Source organism: Zootoca vivipara, chromosome 7 (genome assembly GCF_963506605.1).
Source record: "Zootoca vivipara chromosome 7, rZooViv1.1, whole genome shotgun sequence".
Lineage (NCBI taxonomy): Eukaryota > Metazoa > Chordata > Lepidosauria > Squamata > Lacertidae > Zootoca > Zootoca vivipara.
The window spans coordinates 73,330,649-73,345,082 of NC_083282.1; the positions used below are offsets into that span (position 1 = coordinate 73,330,649).

At 42.3% G+C, this 14,434-nt stretch overlaps 1 protein-coding gene across 1 annotated transcript in view; it reads left to right on the forward strand.

The window, feature by feature from the left end:
* The first annotated feature begins 2,055 nt into the window (after positions 1-2,055).
* TOP1 (DNA topoisomerase I) overlaps positions 2,056-14,434 on the forward strand; it is a 76,583-nt gene continuing 64,204 nt past the window's right edge. Inside the window, exons 1-2 of the mRNA XM_035121457.2 lie at positions 2,056-2,216; positions 3,164-3,188. Coding sequence (XP_034977348.1) covers positions 2,184-2,216; positions 3,164-3,188 — 58 coding nt within the window. The 5' untranslated portion in view covers positions 2,056-2,183. The remainder of the gene's footprint in view (positions 2,217-3,163; positions 3,189-14,434) is intronic.

Below are 14,434 nucleotides of genomic sequence, written 5' to 3' on the forward strand. Positions count from 1 at the left end.
GTGTGTGTAGGAATGCACTGTAAATGTGTAATTTTCCTTTTGTCAATTATTCATGCCTATCCTATAGGAAACTATCCTATGTAAACTGTATTGTAAGGCCCGCCTGAAAAGTTGTATATAAACACCTTAAAGAAACACCCAACCCCAAAAATCTAACACATAAAAATCTAAGATACAAGACGTAACTACGGTATAGCCAATGCCATCAGCATTCAATGCCATCAGCAAGCAGAAAGTGGTCCATGTTTCACAAGCATACAGTAAGGTTGGTTGTACAATGGCTTTGTAAACAAGCATCTTGGTTTCCCTGCGAATGTCCCTGTCCTCAAACACTCTGACTCGCAGAGCTCAGGCGGTGCTGGATTTCAACATCAATGTCGGTGATATAATAATGCTTGGAATGTATGGTGTGAATGCGCCCTTAGATAATGCCAGTCATCCTGCTGTGCTAGGCAAATATGGTGGTTTTTTTTTAAACAGCTATCCTACTTCACAGAATCTTCTGATTCTATGCTTTAAGAAGCTTCTAAAATTGTGGAAAGAGTATTTGATCTCTATACTGGTACGGCACTTTCTCTCCACTACATACCTCTTGCATATTGACTTGTTAATGTGCTCAAAGGTTTAGGATTGTAAGAGTTGGAGCAGGATCTGGTCAGCCAATGATGCAGAAAAACCATAGCTAAAGTTTCCCAATCTCTTCAATTAGCCACTGTGGCTAATTGAGCTATCTGTGCACCCCTGTTCTAAAGTACAGGCCACATGCACAAAACTAGTGTCAGGAATGCTTTGATGGTGTTTCCTGCTTGGCAGGGGGTTGGACTGGATGGCCCTTGTGGTCTCTTCCAACTCTATGATTCTATGATTCTAGTGAAGCACTAGCAGACCTCTTTGGCAGTAATGGTTTTCCCCAAAGCACCCCGGGAATCATAGTTTCCCGTCATGCATTCCAGTCATAAAGCTACAATTCTCTGGGAAGAGGTTGTTAAGCCTCTCTGGGAATTGTAACACTTTGTGAGGGGAATAGGGGACTTCTGACAACTCTCAGCATCCTTAACAAATCATAGGTCCCAGAATTCTCTAGGGGAAGCCAAGTGGTTATAAGAGTGCTTTAAATTGTTCTAAGTGTGCTTTAAAAGAAACGTGGGGATATGGCCATATTATTATTATTATTATTAAATTTGAATATCACCCTTCATATCAAGAAATCAGAGCAGTTGATAGCATAAAAATACAAGATAAGAACACAAAATACATAATCAAAACAGGTACAATAATAAAACAAACCATAGTAATTGGCTCATAGAAAGGGCCTAAAAGGGGGAGGGGGAGAAAAAAATGTGGTTCACAACAGAGGTAAGAAGAAATTTTGCAAAAGATATTTTGTAGGTATAATTCAGCATTGAGACGTCTGAGAAGCGGTCTGGCTCCGACATAGGGCTCCTCCACCTTACATACTGGCTAACAGGTGTCCAAAACTGGGTGAGGGTTAGATGAGGTGAATTTTTAATAGAACCCCCCCCCCCCATTGGAAGGGGAGGCTGAAAGGGCACGCAGGCGCACTGCGCCCATGGGTCTTGCACAACGTGCTGCGGAAAAAGTACCTTTCTCGCAGCGGGAAGAACTCGTCCCTGTATATGTTAATAAGGCGAGGCCGCCTCGTGCCGCCTCATTGGTGCCGGAGGAAGGGGCGTGACCGGATATGTAAATAGAACCCGGCGTTTTGAAGAGGGGAGGAAGGAAGAGACGCGCGAGGGGGAGGGGGGGAGCAACCGGCATTTTTCGTAAACGGCGGAGAAGGAAGAGGCGTGGCCAAATCAGGCACAAAGTGTAGCCGGGGCGGGGAGCCGAGTCCAACCAAGAGGTGGTGGGCGTGGCTGGCATGCAAATCCAAACCACGGCGCCTGCTGATTGGAGGAGAGGCAGCGGAAGGGTTGGGCCATGTTAACGAAGGCGTTCTCTCCTCCGAACTTGCCCTCCCTCCTCCCGCTGTTCGCTAAGCCCCTCCCCTCGATTTAAAAGTCGCGGCGCCTGCGCAGTAAAGGGAAATGAGGACTTAGTCTGTTACACAACTGACTGTGCTGTTTGAGGGGGCTGCGTTCTGTCTTCGGCCTCAAGACTTTGCCTGCTCCCCAAGCTCTCTTACTAGGCTTACCCCTTCCCGCCCCCCTTGCTTTACAGGCATGAGTGGGGATCAGCTGCACAACGACTCCCAGGTAAGGGGCGGGGGGCTCCTATTCTTATAGTACTTAAGGGGAAGTGGATGGAGACCGAGGCCTAAAGTTCCTTTGGAGGGGAAAAATTAGGATTCCCCCCCCCTTCAGGTGTAGGGGAAAGAGAACCCTTCACTCTCATAACTTAGGCCCTTCCGATAAATATCGGGAGGGTGTTTTTTGCCGCAGCTTCCTCAAAAGCAGGTATTTCCCTTAATAGTGGAGGGGTGCTAAAAAGGGATTGGGGGGGCTTCTTTTCTCTGGGAGAGAGAGCCTCGTTGCTTTCAGTTCCTACCGGAATTATTTGGCTGCGGCCCTTTAATAGTAGTTAGGCCTTTCTCCTTATTCTCTCTCTGGTCCCCCAAACCGTCGCATCCCATCAGACCCCTTTGAGGGGTGACCCCTTTTGCCTGCGTAGAGTCACACCTTAATCTCTCGCAGGGCTTCCTTCAAGTTCCCTGTAGACACTCTGTCTATAATCCATCATCTCCACCCCCACCCCCGTCATTTCTCTTAACCCGCATCTTCCCCAACTCATTCCAGAAAGAAGGGGGGTTTGGGGGAGGAAAAATGTGTGCCCCCCCTATTCTCGTTTTCTTCCCTACCGCTTGGAGGGCACGTAGGGCCCTTAAATGAGGGGGGGGGAGTTGGGGGAGGTTGAGGGAAAATCCTGCTGGGAATACAGAGCCACGCACGAGGAAAAAGAAGGCAATTAAAATAGGATGGGAAAACTTTGGTGGGGTGGGGAAAGTGGGGGGGATTTCTATTTGGCCCCCTCGCTTTTGCTAAGGGATAACCCTAAATCAGTTTTTAAGGGCCACCGGGTTGATTCCTCAGCTCGGCTCCTTGAACAGGAGGAAAACGCGTGTGTGATAAAACCATACCTAGGTCCTGTTTTCGTAAAATATATATATATATATATTTTCCTCTTTCCTTCCCCCCCCCAATAGATCGATCCAGATTTCCGAGCGAACGGTAAGTGCATTGTCCCTCTGTACTGGGGAGTGGGTAGGATTTGCCCTGCTTTCTCTCCTTTCTCCCTCTCTTTCCCCTTCTCTTGTATCGCTGAGGATGGTAAAGGACAGACATGGCGTCCCAGAGACTAAGTCCCGTCTCCTCGCTCATCGGCCCCATTGTTCCCATCGAGCTTCCTAATACTCGGAAATCATAGGGCCCTCAGCCCATCCGACCCCATATCTCGGTAGTGAGGACAGTGGAGACCCCAAATCCGGTCTCGCTTGGTTTTTCGGAGGCCCTTTTGGGCTCCGATTCCCCCCTGGAAAGTCGCCTTGTCGACGGTCGGGACTTAGTCTCTGCGCCATTTTCTTTTTCTGTCTCTTCCCTGTGTGTGTCTTTCTCCTTCTCCTCCTCCCTCGAGCTGCCCATGAGAAGCCTCCTGCAGTGAAAACATGCGATATAATCACCACCCCAGCTCCAAATATTCTCTCCGAAAAGGGAAAACCGTCATTTTTGTTCGTTTGCTTTTGTTTTGTTCTTTCAAAGCTTGGTTTAGTTGCCTCGCTGCTTTTTTATTCCCACCTCGTCCTCTCTTTCTCCTCCCCCAGTTCTGTTTCTTTGAATCCCTTCCCCTGTAGAAAGGTGGTTGCAACATGTTGCTCTTGAACTGATTCTCCATCCATTTGAATACACAGCATATTTTAAGATCTGGATGCAGGAACAGGGGTTTTATTCTTGGATTTTAAAAACAAGCAAAAATAAAACAGCACAGGCAGTTCTAGAATCCTATTCAGTATCACTTTGCTAAAGTTTGGTAGTTGATGGTGTATGTTTGTGTTCAGTTTATAAAAGCTATACATGTGAGTTTTTTTAAATTAAAAAATCTGTTGTGTGTGAGGGGGATTATGATTCTGCTATATATGCCTTTGTTGCATAGAGAGCTTTCCTCTTCCTTTTAAAGGAGAAAATAGATTCTGGGGGAAGGGGATGTAGAGTTGGAATGGCATATCAGTCAGAAAATGCCAAGATTGCTTCCCCCACCTTTTGAAAGGTGATTTCACCTTGGCTTTTAACTCCTAGGGGCTTTATGATACTGGCTGTCTTGCTTTCATGAAACATTGCAGTGTTCTGCGTAGCATGTTTGCATACTGGATTGAGAGCAGTCATATCTTCTGAATTTCTGCTCCTGTATAAGGAGTATGAAGTCACCTGTGATTAAGAATATGTGTTGATGTAATGCAGGTATTTCTCCCTGTATGTTGAAATATTTCTGCTGAGACCTTTTGATTTTTCGGAAATGTACAAAATGTGCAGAACCTCCCCAACTGCTAAGAAATAAGCACAAATATTTTTAACCACTCTGTAATGGCCATCCATTGACTATTACAAATACAGAAAATAAAAATATTAGTGGTTGTATTCTATAGGGGTTTGCAGTTCAGTGTTAAGACTGTGCTGAAGATGGGGTTTTGGTTTGAATCACAATATACTTGCAATTGTGTTGAATCTTTTGGCTTCTTGCCCTATGCCGACTTCTTTTTGAAGTGTGTACTGAGCAGGTCTATCTCGAGTATCTGGTTACCTTGGGCACCTAAAACTTAAATCCTGCCTTAACACAGTGGTGGTATCTAATATTTTCAGTCTAATACTTGGGTATTAGAAACATTTTCCTAGCCTGGGTATTTATTATTTCACAAACAAGTAATATTTATCACTGACTAAATAAAGTATGAAGATGGCTTTGGAGGATGGCTTTCTCCCCTTTTGTTGACTCCAGCCTTTCTTTAGTTATTATTTCACTGCAATCATTCTTCAGCCACAGGCTCTTGATTATTCTTCAAGAAATAACAGCGCCAATAGTCACATCCTTTTTGACCTTGCCACTAAGGCTGTACAGTACTTGCCTTCATGCCCTTTTTTTACTTACACTATTGTGTTCCTGACTTCTGAGTCAGAATCATTGCATGTTGAAGTTAGTCTTAAATATCCATTTTTATTCTAAGTAAAGCAGTGAAGACATAGAATTAACCCCATACAAAGCATCTTTAGTTCAGTAGATCTCGTTATACTGTATGTAACAAAACAAAATAAAAAAATTCATTCCAGCAGCACCTTGGAGACCAACTATGTTTGTCATAGTTACCGTATGAGCTTTCATGTGCATGCACACTTCTTCAGATACTTAACAAAGTTTGCTAGTTCCTCTTGTCTCCCAGATCGTCCATTCATGTAGCTTCAAGCACACAGTTCTAAAAAGGTGAAAAAGTGTTTAAACAGAAAAGTAGTGAACTGTTATTGTCTATTCATTCACACTTTTTTAAAGGCACTGATGAAAACTACATATTTCTATTTATTGAGTACGTAAAGACCATATGTATTGATGAAGGCAGCCAGTTTGGGATAATGTACAGCTGTGCCACCATGTGTGAATTGTTTTAGATCTCAAAAGCTAAGGAAAGAATAGTAGAAATTCTCAAGTTGATGGGAGACACCCATTGAATACTACTGGTTTAATGCATAGTATTGTTTCCTGTGAATAGAACTAAATTCATGCATTAGTATGGTTTGGGAAACAGTGCTGTCAAGCATAAGTTTGGCCTGCCATGGGCCATTAAGTATCAATACCTATCCTAACCAGATTGTCCTTGTAAACATCTGCTTAGGTACTTCTGTAGAATAAATCTGCTTTATGCTTCACTTTGGTACTTTATTTTTTACAAACTTGTGACTTTGTTTTATTTTTTCTGTGTTTTCTTAAGCACCATCTATAACAGACATCCCCAAACTGTGGCCCTCCAGATGTTATGGCCTACAACTCCCATGATCCCTAGCTAATAGGACCAGTGGTCTGGGAAGATGGGAATTGTAGTCCAAAACATCTGGAGGGCTAAAGTTTGGGGATGCCTGATCTATAAGCACTATCTTAAGCACCATGTTTAGAAGGGTCTCCTGTTCATAATTTGCAAAATAATTCTCCTGCACTACATGCAGCAATTGAATAGGGCCAATTCAAAGAGCCAGTTTAACCATTCAGGTAAAGTATATCCCATGGCTTACTATTTCAGAATGCAGCAGCAGTAGTAGTACATGCTGATATGCTCTCATCAGAACAACCACCACCACTTTCCACATAGAGAGTTAACATGCCACAGTTAAGGTTAGTTTACACGTACTCTTCTCTTTGACATTCAGATGTCATTCACCCAACTAGCTGGTGCATGGTACAGATCGGATAGGGTTGTAACCATGTGCTTTTGCAGATTTTTGAATCTGTCCATGATGTAAAATAATTTTCCAGGGTAAGCCATCCAGAAATTGCAGGGTAAAGTATAACCAGAACTAGCAATCCTATGCTGCTTTTAAGAAAATGTTCTTTTTATTTTTTAAAAAAGTTTTCAGTTACAATAGTCACATCAGGCTCCCCCCTTTATATCTTGTAGCTGTATTTTATCCCAAGACTTGAAAGCTTGGAGGATTGAACTCATGTAATATTGCTTTGATACAGAAATGAACACGTTGCATGCATCTGAAAGCAAGCAACTCAGTTTAATGAAGAAATGAACTTGTGTGATATATTTTCCAACAGTTCTGTGGGTTTGAGGCTCTCTATACGCATTTGTATATTTGGCAGAGGAAAATTGTGTGAACAGTGTTGTGTCTGTACTGAAGTCTTAAAATCTGTTTCAACTTGCTAGTTCTCCCACCACTACCAAAAAGTGTACATGTTAGACAATGCAAAACATAGCTGTTTTCTTTTTATACAAGTAAAGATTTTTAGATATGGTGGGTAATTACTAAGAAGCAAAAGCCCTGGTGCCCTACAATAAACTTTTTGTAGCATGTAGGATATGATTTTGCTTTCAATATTCCCTGGCAGGCTTGCATAACAAATCCTCAGTAAAATATATCATTGAGTAAGTTTTTGTTTTGGTCAATGTGAGAATGTATATTGGAAGTAAAAGAGATTAGAGGCCTACATCTGTGGAGTAGGAGTGAAATATGTTATGCAGGCTTGAGGACAACTTTACAAACCTCTGGCTTGTTGGATGAGAACTTCTCACTGAAGTACGTTTGCTTCCTCAGAAATAAGTTTAGTGTCTTTCTAGAATCTGTAGTAACACCACAAAAAATGTTTCTATATGACAATTTTGGTTCAACTCTATTGCTCAAAATGCTAAAGGGCATAATGAGTAGAAAAATGACTTTTAAATATTCAGGTCTAATAACATTTACAAATAGCAGTATCTAGATGTATGAAATAGTTTATTTAGTTTTAAGCTGTTTGAACTAGGCATTTGTAGTAAACAATAGCTAAATAAAAAAGGAGAAACTTTTAAATTCTAAAAGATGACATAGGTTAGTTTAGTCAATCAACCTCCAAGGACTATGGTTCTGGTAGCAAGTGTCTGTTTAATGTTGCCAGGAAACAAATGACTTTGGGAAATGTCAGCTTGTTCTTATTTTCCTGTATCAGCCAATTATTGGGAAACCTGTTCCTTTCTAATAAGATCTGTGAACTCCAGGTATGGTAAGCCAAATATACTCAAGAATACCGTGTTTCCCCTTTTTTAAGTCATAGTCATAAAGTAAGCCAGGGCAGCAATTTTAAGCATTTGAGAAATATAAGACATACCCTGAAAATAAGACATACCTCCATGTCTGCCAGCTCGGGGCCTGAAACTGGCTGCTGCAGCATGGAGCGCTCAGAGCGCCCAGGCGCGGGCAAAGCAAGAACATGGAGGTGCTGATCAGCTGGAGCGCGGGAATTAGTTGTTCCTGGCTCAGCTGGAGCGCACGCGTAGGAGGAACGCAGCAAAGTCAGCCCTGAGGAGGGAAAATGGCGTTTAAAAATGCCGTTTGAAGCGCCCACCTCGCGAAGGAAAAGCGCCCCGCCGGCCACCGCCCTGCCCAAACCAGGGCTCTCTCCCCTCAGTCACCCCCAGATGCCCCGCCGCTGCTCTCCCCTCCCTCAACTGCCCCTTCTTCCCCAGCCGGCTGCCCGCGTTCCTCCAGCCGGGGCACGCAGCGGGGAAAGGGTGTGCGACGGCTGAGGCAAACAGAGGTGGCCGGTTGCCCAGGGGTGGTATGGTCAAAAAGGTGGGTGAGAAGGGAAGGAAGCTCCTTGCTCGCCGCCTCCTCTCTCCCTCTCTCCCGCTGGGCGCCTTGGCCCCGGGGAGGTGCAAGGAGCCGCAGCAAACGCGGAGGAACAGGCGGCCAGGGGTGGGTCGCTTTCTCCGCCTCCTTGGAGTTTGGGCTCCGTATACAGGAAGGAGCGAGCCCGGAACTGCCTCCCAGCCAGCAGCCCCTGAGGAGCCGCCTCCGCCGCCGCCGCCCTCGAGCTTCTTTTCCCTCAGGCGGCTGCAGCGTGGAGCAGATCATGAAGTCGGGCAGATCATACCGTAATAAAAACCGTACCGGTAATAAAAAAAAATACAGGTAATACACCCCACCGAAAATAAGACACCCTGTGGTTTTGGGGGGTGGAAAAGTTATAAGACGGTGTCTTAAAAAAGGGGAAACACGGTAATAGGGTTTGCAATTCTGATCTTCCCCTCTCTCTAGGTGTGGTCTCCTTAGTTTCCTTTTATCTGTCTTTGCAGATGAATTAGCATGTGACCTTTGGCAAGCTGCTTAAGTTCTTTGCCTCAGTTCTTCACATTTAAATTGTGGATAAGCTTAATCTGCAGTCTAAGTGAGTAAAAATATTGAAGATCTTTAAGATCTTTAGTAGATGTTGTTGAGCTCATTGGCTGAATGCTTGGCAGTAGCCTGAAGTAGCATTTTTATTATAAATTCTGGCTAGTGTTGCAACTTCTCTGGTCAGAGTTCCAAATGAGATAGAAGTTTGCATTGTTTCCTGTTGTTGGGTAGCTTTGATACAATTTACTTGAGCTGATTACAAATTGTATATACATTCTCATTATCTTGTACAATTCAAGGAGATACTGTCCACACATTTTCTTTCATTTTCCGAAGTAAATATTTGTGTACCGTGTTCAAAGCGAACCCAACCATTCTTCAGTCATTCCCATTTCTTCCATAGTGCTGTTAGTTTCAAAATGTAGCATTAATAGCACTCAACAACACCATACACAACTTTCATATCAAATAGCAGTTTATACAGCTGCAAGCATTGGTTTTGAAACTGAGTGTCAGATTTTCATGCCCTTACACTGAAGGAAATCTGTGCTTCGATCTTATGTACTTGTTTACAATAGTATTACTGCAGTTGTTGTAGTTCCTACTGTGTGGTATTATCTAACAGTTTTATTAAAAAAAGTCCTGTGCCCTTGCATTGCAAATGATGGCATTTCTTTAGTGAACTGATTACACTCAGGTTGGCTCAGAAATGTGCTCCTCATCCTCAATAAATAATTGTGATGGGCTGTGGGAGTACAGCTTGCTTCCAAGAGTCTCACATTTGTTGAGTAACTGTTGTTGATGTGTTCTATAACTTGATCTCTTAGTGCCTTTTGATATCATTGACTTGTTCACTAATAGAAATTGGAGCCATGCATAAGCAAAATTGATAGAATCATAGAATCATAGAATCATAGAATCATAGAGTTGGAAGAGACCACAAGGGCCATCCAGTCCAACCCCCTGCCAAGCAGGAAACACCATCAAAGCATTCCTGACAGATGGCTGTCAAGCCTCTGCTTAAAGACCTCCAAAGAAGGAGACTCCACCACACTCCTTGGCAGCAAATTCCACTGCCGAACAGCTCTTACTGTCAGGAAGTTCTTCCTAATGTTTAGGTGGAATTTTCTTTCTTGTAGTTTGAATCCGTTGCTCCGTGTCCGCTTCTCTGGAGCAGCAGAAAACAACCGTTCTCCCTCCTCTATATGACATCCTTTTATATATTTGAACATGGTTATCATATCACCCCTTAACCTTCTCTTCTCCAGGCTAAACATACCCAGCTCCCTAAGCCGTTCCTCATAAGGCATCGTTTCCAGGCCTTTGACCATTTTGGTTGCCCTCTTCTGGACACGTTCCAGCTTATCAGTATCCTTCTTGAACTGTGGTGCCCAGAACTGGACACAATACTCCAGGTGAGGTCTGACCAGAGCAGAATACAGTGGTAATATTACTTCCCTTGATCTAGATGCTATACTCCTATTGATGCAGCCCAGAATTGCATTGGCTTTTTTAGCTGCTGCATCACACTGCTGACTCATTGTGAATAGTACAGAATCATTGTGAATAGTACAGAAGGACTATAAACACTTTCCTCCAGAATCCTGTTGCCTTCATGTACAGTGGAACCTCTGTTTATGAACACCTCTGTTTATGAATTTTCTGTTTACGAACGCCGCAGACCCATCTGGAACGGATTAATTCACTTTCCATTACTTTCAATGGGAAAGTTCGCTTAAGTTTATGAACGCTTCAGTTTATGAACAGACTTCCGGAACCAATTACACCCATGCTTCGGGTTAAGTACGCTTCAGGTTGAGTACTCCGCGGACCCATCTGGAACGGATTAAGCCACTTTCCATTACTTTCAATTGGAAAGTTCGCTTCAGTTTATGAACGCTTCAGTTTAAGTACTCCACGGACCGTCTGGAACAGATTAATCTACTTTCCATTACTTTCAATGGGAAAGTTTGATTCAGTTTATGAACGCTTCAGTTTATGAACAGACTTCCGGAACCAATTGTGTTCATAAACCGAGGTACCACTGTATTGCTTATTAATGTATGAATCCACAAACCAGTTCCACTATATGGTATAATTCCCTCTCCTCCCCCAGCGTGCAGGCACTCATCTTTGCAGGTCTGCTGAACTTTGAAGGTGCTTCAGATTTAGTACAATTTTGGAGATAAGACCTTGCTCATCTGCCTTGTTCTGCTATTGTTCCATCTATAAAAAATGTTGGTGCACAGTCCTTCTTGTGCGTCTGGCTAACTGGCTAGTGCTTCTTCCTGGTCAGTGGCTGCTGAAAGCATGCTCAAGTTTTTGTTTGGTTCAGTTTGACCTACTGCTCCACTGAAAACTATGCCTGCCTGCCTGCCTGCTTACTTACTGAGAGGGCTTATTAAGGAATAACATTTTGTATTATTTAATATTGGGGTGTGCAGGGTCATGTATGTGTATGTCCACAAGTACTTTTGCCTCTTCATCATCAAAAGGGAAAGTATTTTTAAAGTCATGTGAGCAGTTCTCTGCTGTATTTTCTGTTTTCCTTTATAGAGAGGAAGTAGCATTTTTCACTGAGGTGGGCTGAGATCATCTGATGGATGGAGAAAATGGTTTTATGATTATGTTTACTGTTATGTATAGTTGACCAGTTGGGGCAGTACTTTGGGATGATTTGGTGCCATCTGCACCCTGCCCCAACTAGTGAATTGTAAGTACTGTATTGCAAACCATTCAGCGCTAGCACGCAGTGAAACCATCAGCACCAGTTTGGTTGCCTTGGCAATGTTAGTGTGCTCTCTCTTCTCCCCCCCCCCCTAAAGAAAGAAAGTGCAAGGGCATGGCTTGGTTTCCCCCTCAATAAAGTTGCCATGAAGACAAATCTGATTGGCTATTTGATGCTGCAGTGTCATGTTCATTACATGATCCCTGATTGACTAGGATCACACAGCAAAGAAAGATGGGCTTAGTAAATAAACAAAAGTGGTGCCAAAGCAGCAGCTCAAGGAAATAATGGCTGTTAACAGGTAACATTTAATCACCCCTTTCCCTCACTTCCAAGCTTTCTTTCCGCTACTGACTAGTGTGTTTAGAACTTTAGGTGATACAAAGGCCATTTCATAGTGACTCATGATTTGATGTAAGCTGCAATCGGCCAGCTAGTGATAAGAACTGTTTGCCCCCCCCTTTTAATCCATATTTGTGAGATTAGAACATATGTTAATTTCAACTGTTCAGTGATAAACTGTTAGAAATGCACAACTATAATAGGGTTAATGAGGAACTAACTGAACATAAATATCTCAGTGGCCAAACCCCACAAGGGAGATTGCACTCTAAACGGTAAATCAGAATTTACACAAAGTTTAAATCTTTAGCTCTTTAGCTCAAACAAAGCTACATACAAATTCAAGTATTTGCACAAGAGCAAAGAGTACACTTGTACCCTCAGGCATTTTTGGGTAGCCCACTGGATTTTGTTCCTTTTCCTAGTTGCACTGTCAGCATGAAGCGTGGAAATTACAATATGTACTTGACATGTAATTCATGTTAACTGTTCTATTAATTTCATTGCAGAATAATTGTGCAAACCAGACCGTGTGAATTACAGTGTTGTTGGCATCTGCATCACTCTCTACTTAGTTGTTTTTTAATGGGAGCATAAGGTCCTAAGAGAAGAGCTATTTTGTATTTTGAAAAGGAAGTCTATGAAGATCAGCTTAGGAATTTTTCATTCATTTTACAAATTTGGCTGAAACTGATTGTTGTCTTAACAGACTTTAAATCTGCTGCCTTAGTAGGGTTCTCACAGCCTGTGTCATGAAAAATGAGTATCTTTATAGTGTTGTATATCTTTTCTCTCCCTCCCTATCTCTTATGGAGTGTTACATATATCTTAAAGAGTGCTTTAAATTGCACATTCAGATCATGACACTTTAATTCTACTTGATTTGACAGGAACAGCAACATAGCTAGCATAATTTTCTTTTGGCATGATGATTAGTTGGGATATTTAGCTATGTAAGTGTTGAAATGTGTCTTGTCCTCATTAAGATACATACAACCTAGAAGTTGTATTACACTGTTTTTAATGTAGAAGAGTGGGTAATACATTTAAATAATAATACTGTAGTACAGGGGTTCATTTCTGTGGTAGTTGTTATGTGAATGGTGCCATTGACCCCTGGGTGGGTTACACAGCCCTCCTGGGGTTCATGGACTACCAGTTGTGGGAACTACTGCTGTAGTTCATCATCATCATCATCATCATCATTTCAGTTAGTTGGGTGAAATTGAATTCCCAAGGTAGCATGTGTAGGGTTGCAGCTTGGTGAGATAGTTTTGTTTTTACTTTTTGTTGTTGTAGATTTTCCAAAGGCAACAATGGACTGGTAAACTGTTTGCAATTGGGTAGTCAGAATTAATGACAGAAAATGGTCCTTCCTCATATCCTTGATGATGTGTGTTAGGAATGTGTGGTTGGTTGGATGAGGGTAATTTCCGACCAGTGGATTCATCTGTACTTGGTAGGATTCTGGAAGGACTGAGCTGAACTTCTTTAAAACTTGTAACTTTGGCTGCCTCTTATGTTACATTATAATGGTGGTGTTGCACTTCTGTGACTCCCACCTAGACAATACCCTAGAAATAACTTATCATAAGAGTTCTATAATGTATCTACCCTTATAGTGATTAAAAGTATCCTGGTTCTGGTTCCCTCCCAGCAATTTTTTGAAGTTTGGCAAGACATTGGGTGTTTCTCTCAGATTTGCACATAGAAATGTAATGCATGAACTGTGTGTCTTGTATTCATAACAACATGGTACCTTCTGATATTCCACAGATTTTGAGTCTCTTGACAAAATTAGAGGTTTGTCCAGATACACATTGTACATTAGATAATGTAAAGTGCAAGTGTGACAAGTAGTGCTTGAAAATATGTGCACCTTGTAGGCTCACTCATCAAAGAACTAGGAGAGGCTGCAACCCTGGTTATAAACCCAGGTCTATTGCTGTGTAATGTGTGAAACAGGCCTTTGCCTAACAAATGATAGCCCCTTTTACTCCCATAATTCTATAACTCACTCAATTTTCTTTGTGTCATTTTGAGGGATGCTTAATGCCACACAATTTAAATGGGTGCTTGTTGCAGACCTGCTTTATGTGCCTTTTGAAACGAACATGTTTTCAGCTTCTGTACAAGGTGACAAATAAGATGCACCAATGACACAATGATGTAGGGAGCTACAACAGGCCCAACTTACATGTTTTGACAAGTGAACTTGAAGATGTGTATGCACTTCAGATATGATATTGGCAAGTATACAAAACAGTTTTATAAGAAATACACATTAAAAACAAAACATATAAAGCAACCCTTTTCAAGATCTTTGAAAATCCACATAATTCCACTAATGAGGCTCCCTGATCGCAATGGACCTACTCAAACAAAACCACTAATACCCCAGAATGCTCACATCCAATATTTGCCGTTTTGAAAACTAGACCTTTTTGGTTTTATGAATCTATTGAGTAGTGGGGTAAAGAGAACAATCTTTGTGGTTCTGATACCCCAGAGAAACAAGTAAGCAAAGTTTGTGGTGTTTGGTGAATGTCAGCGT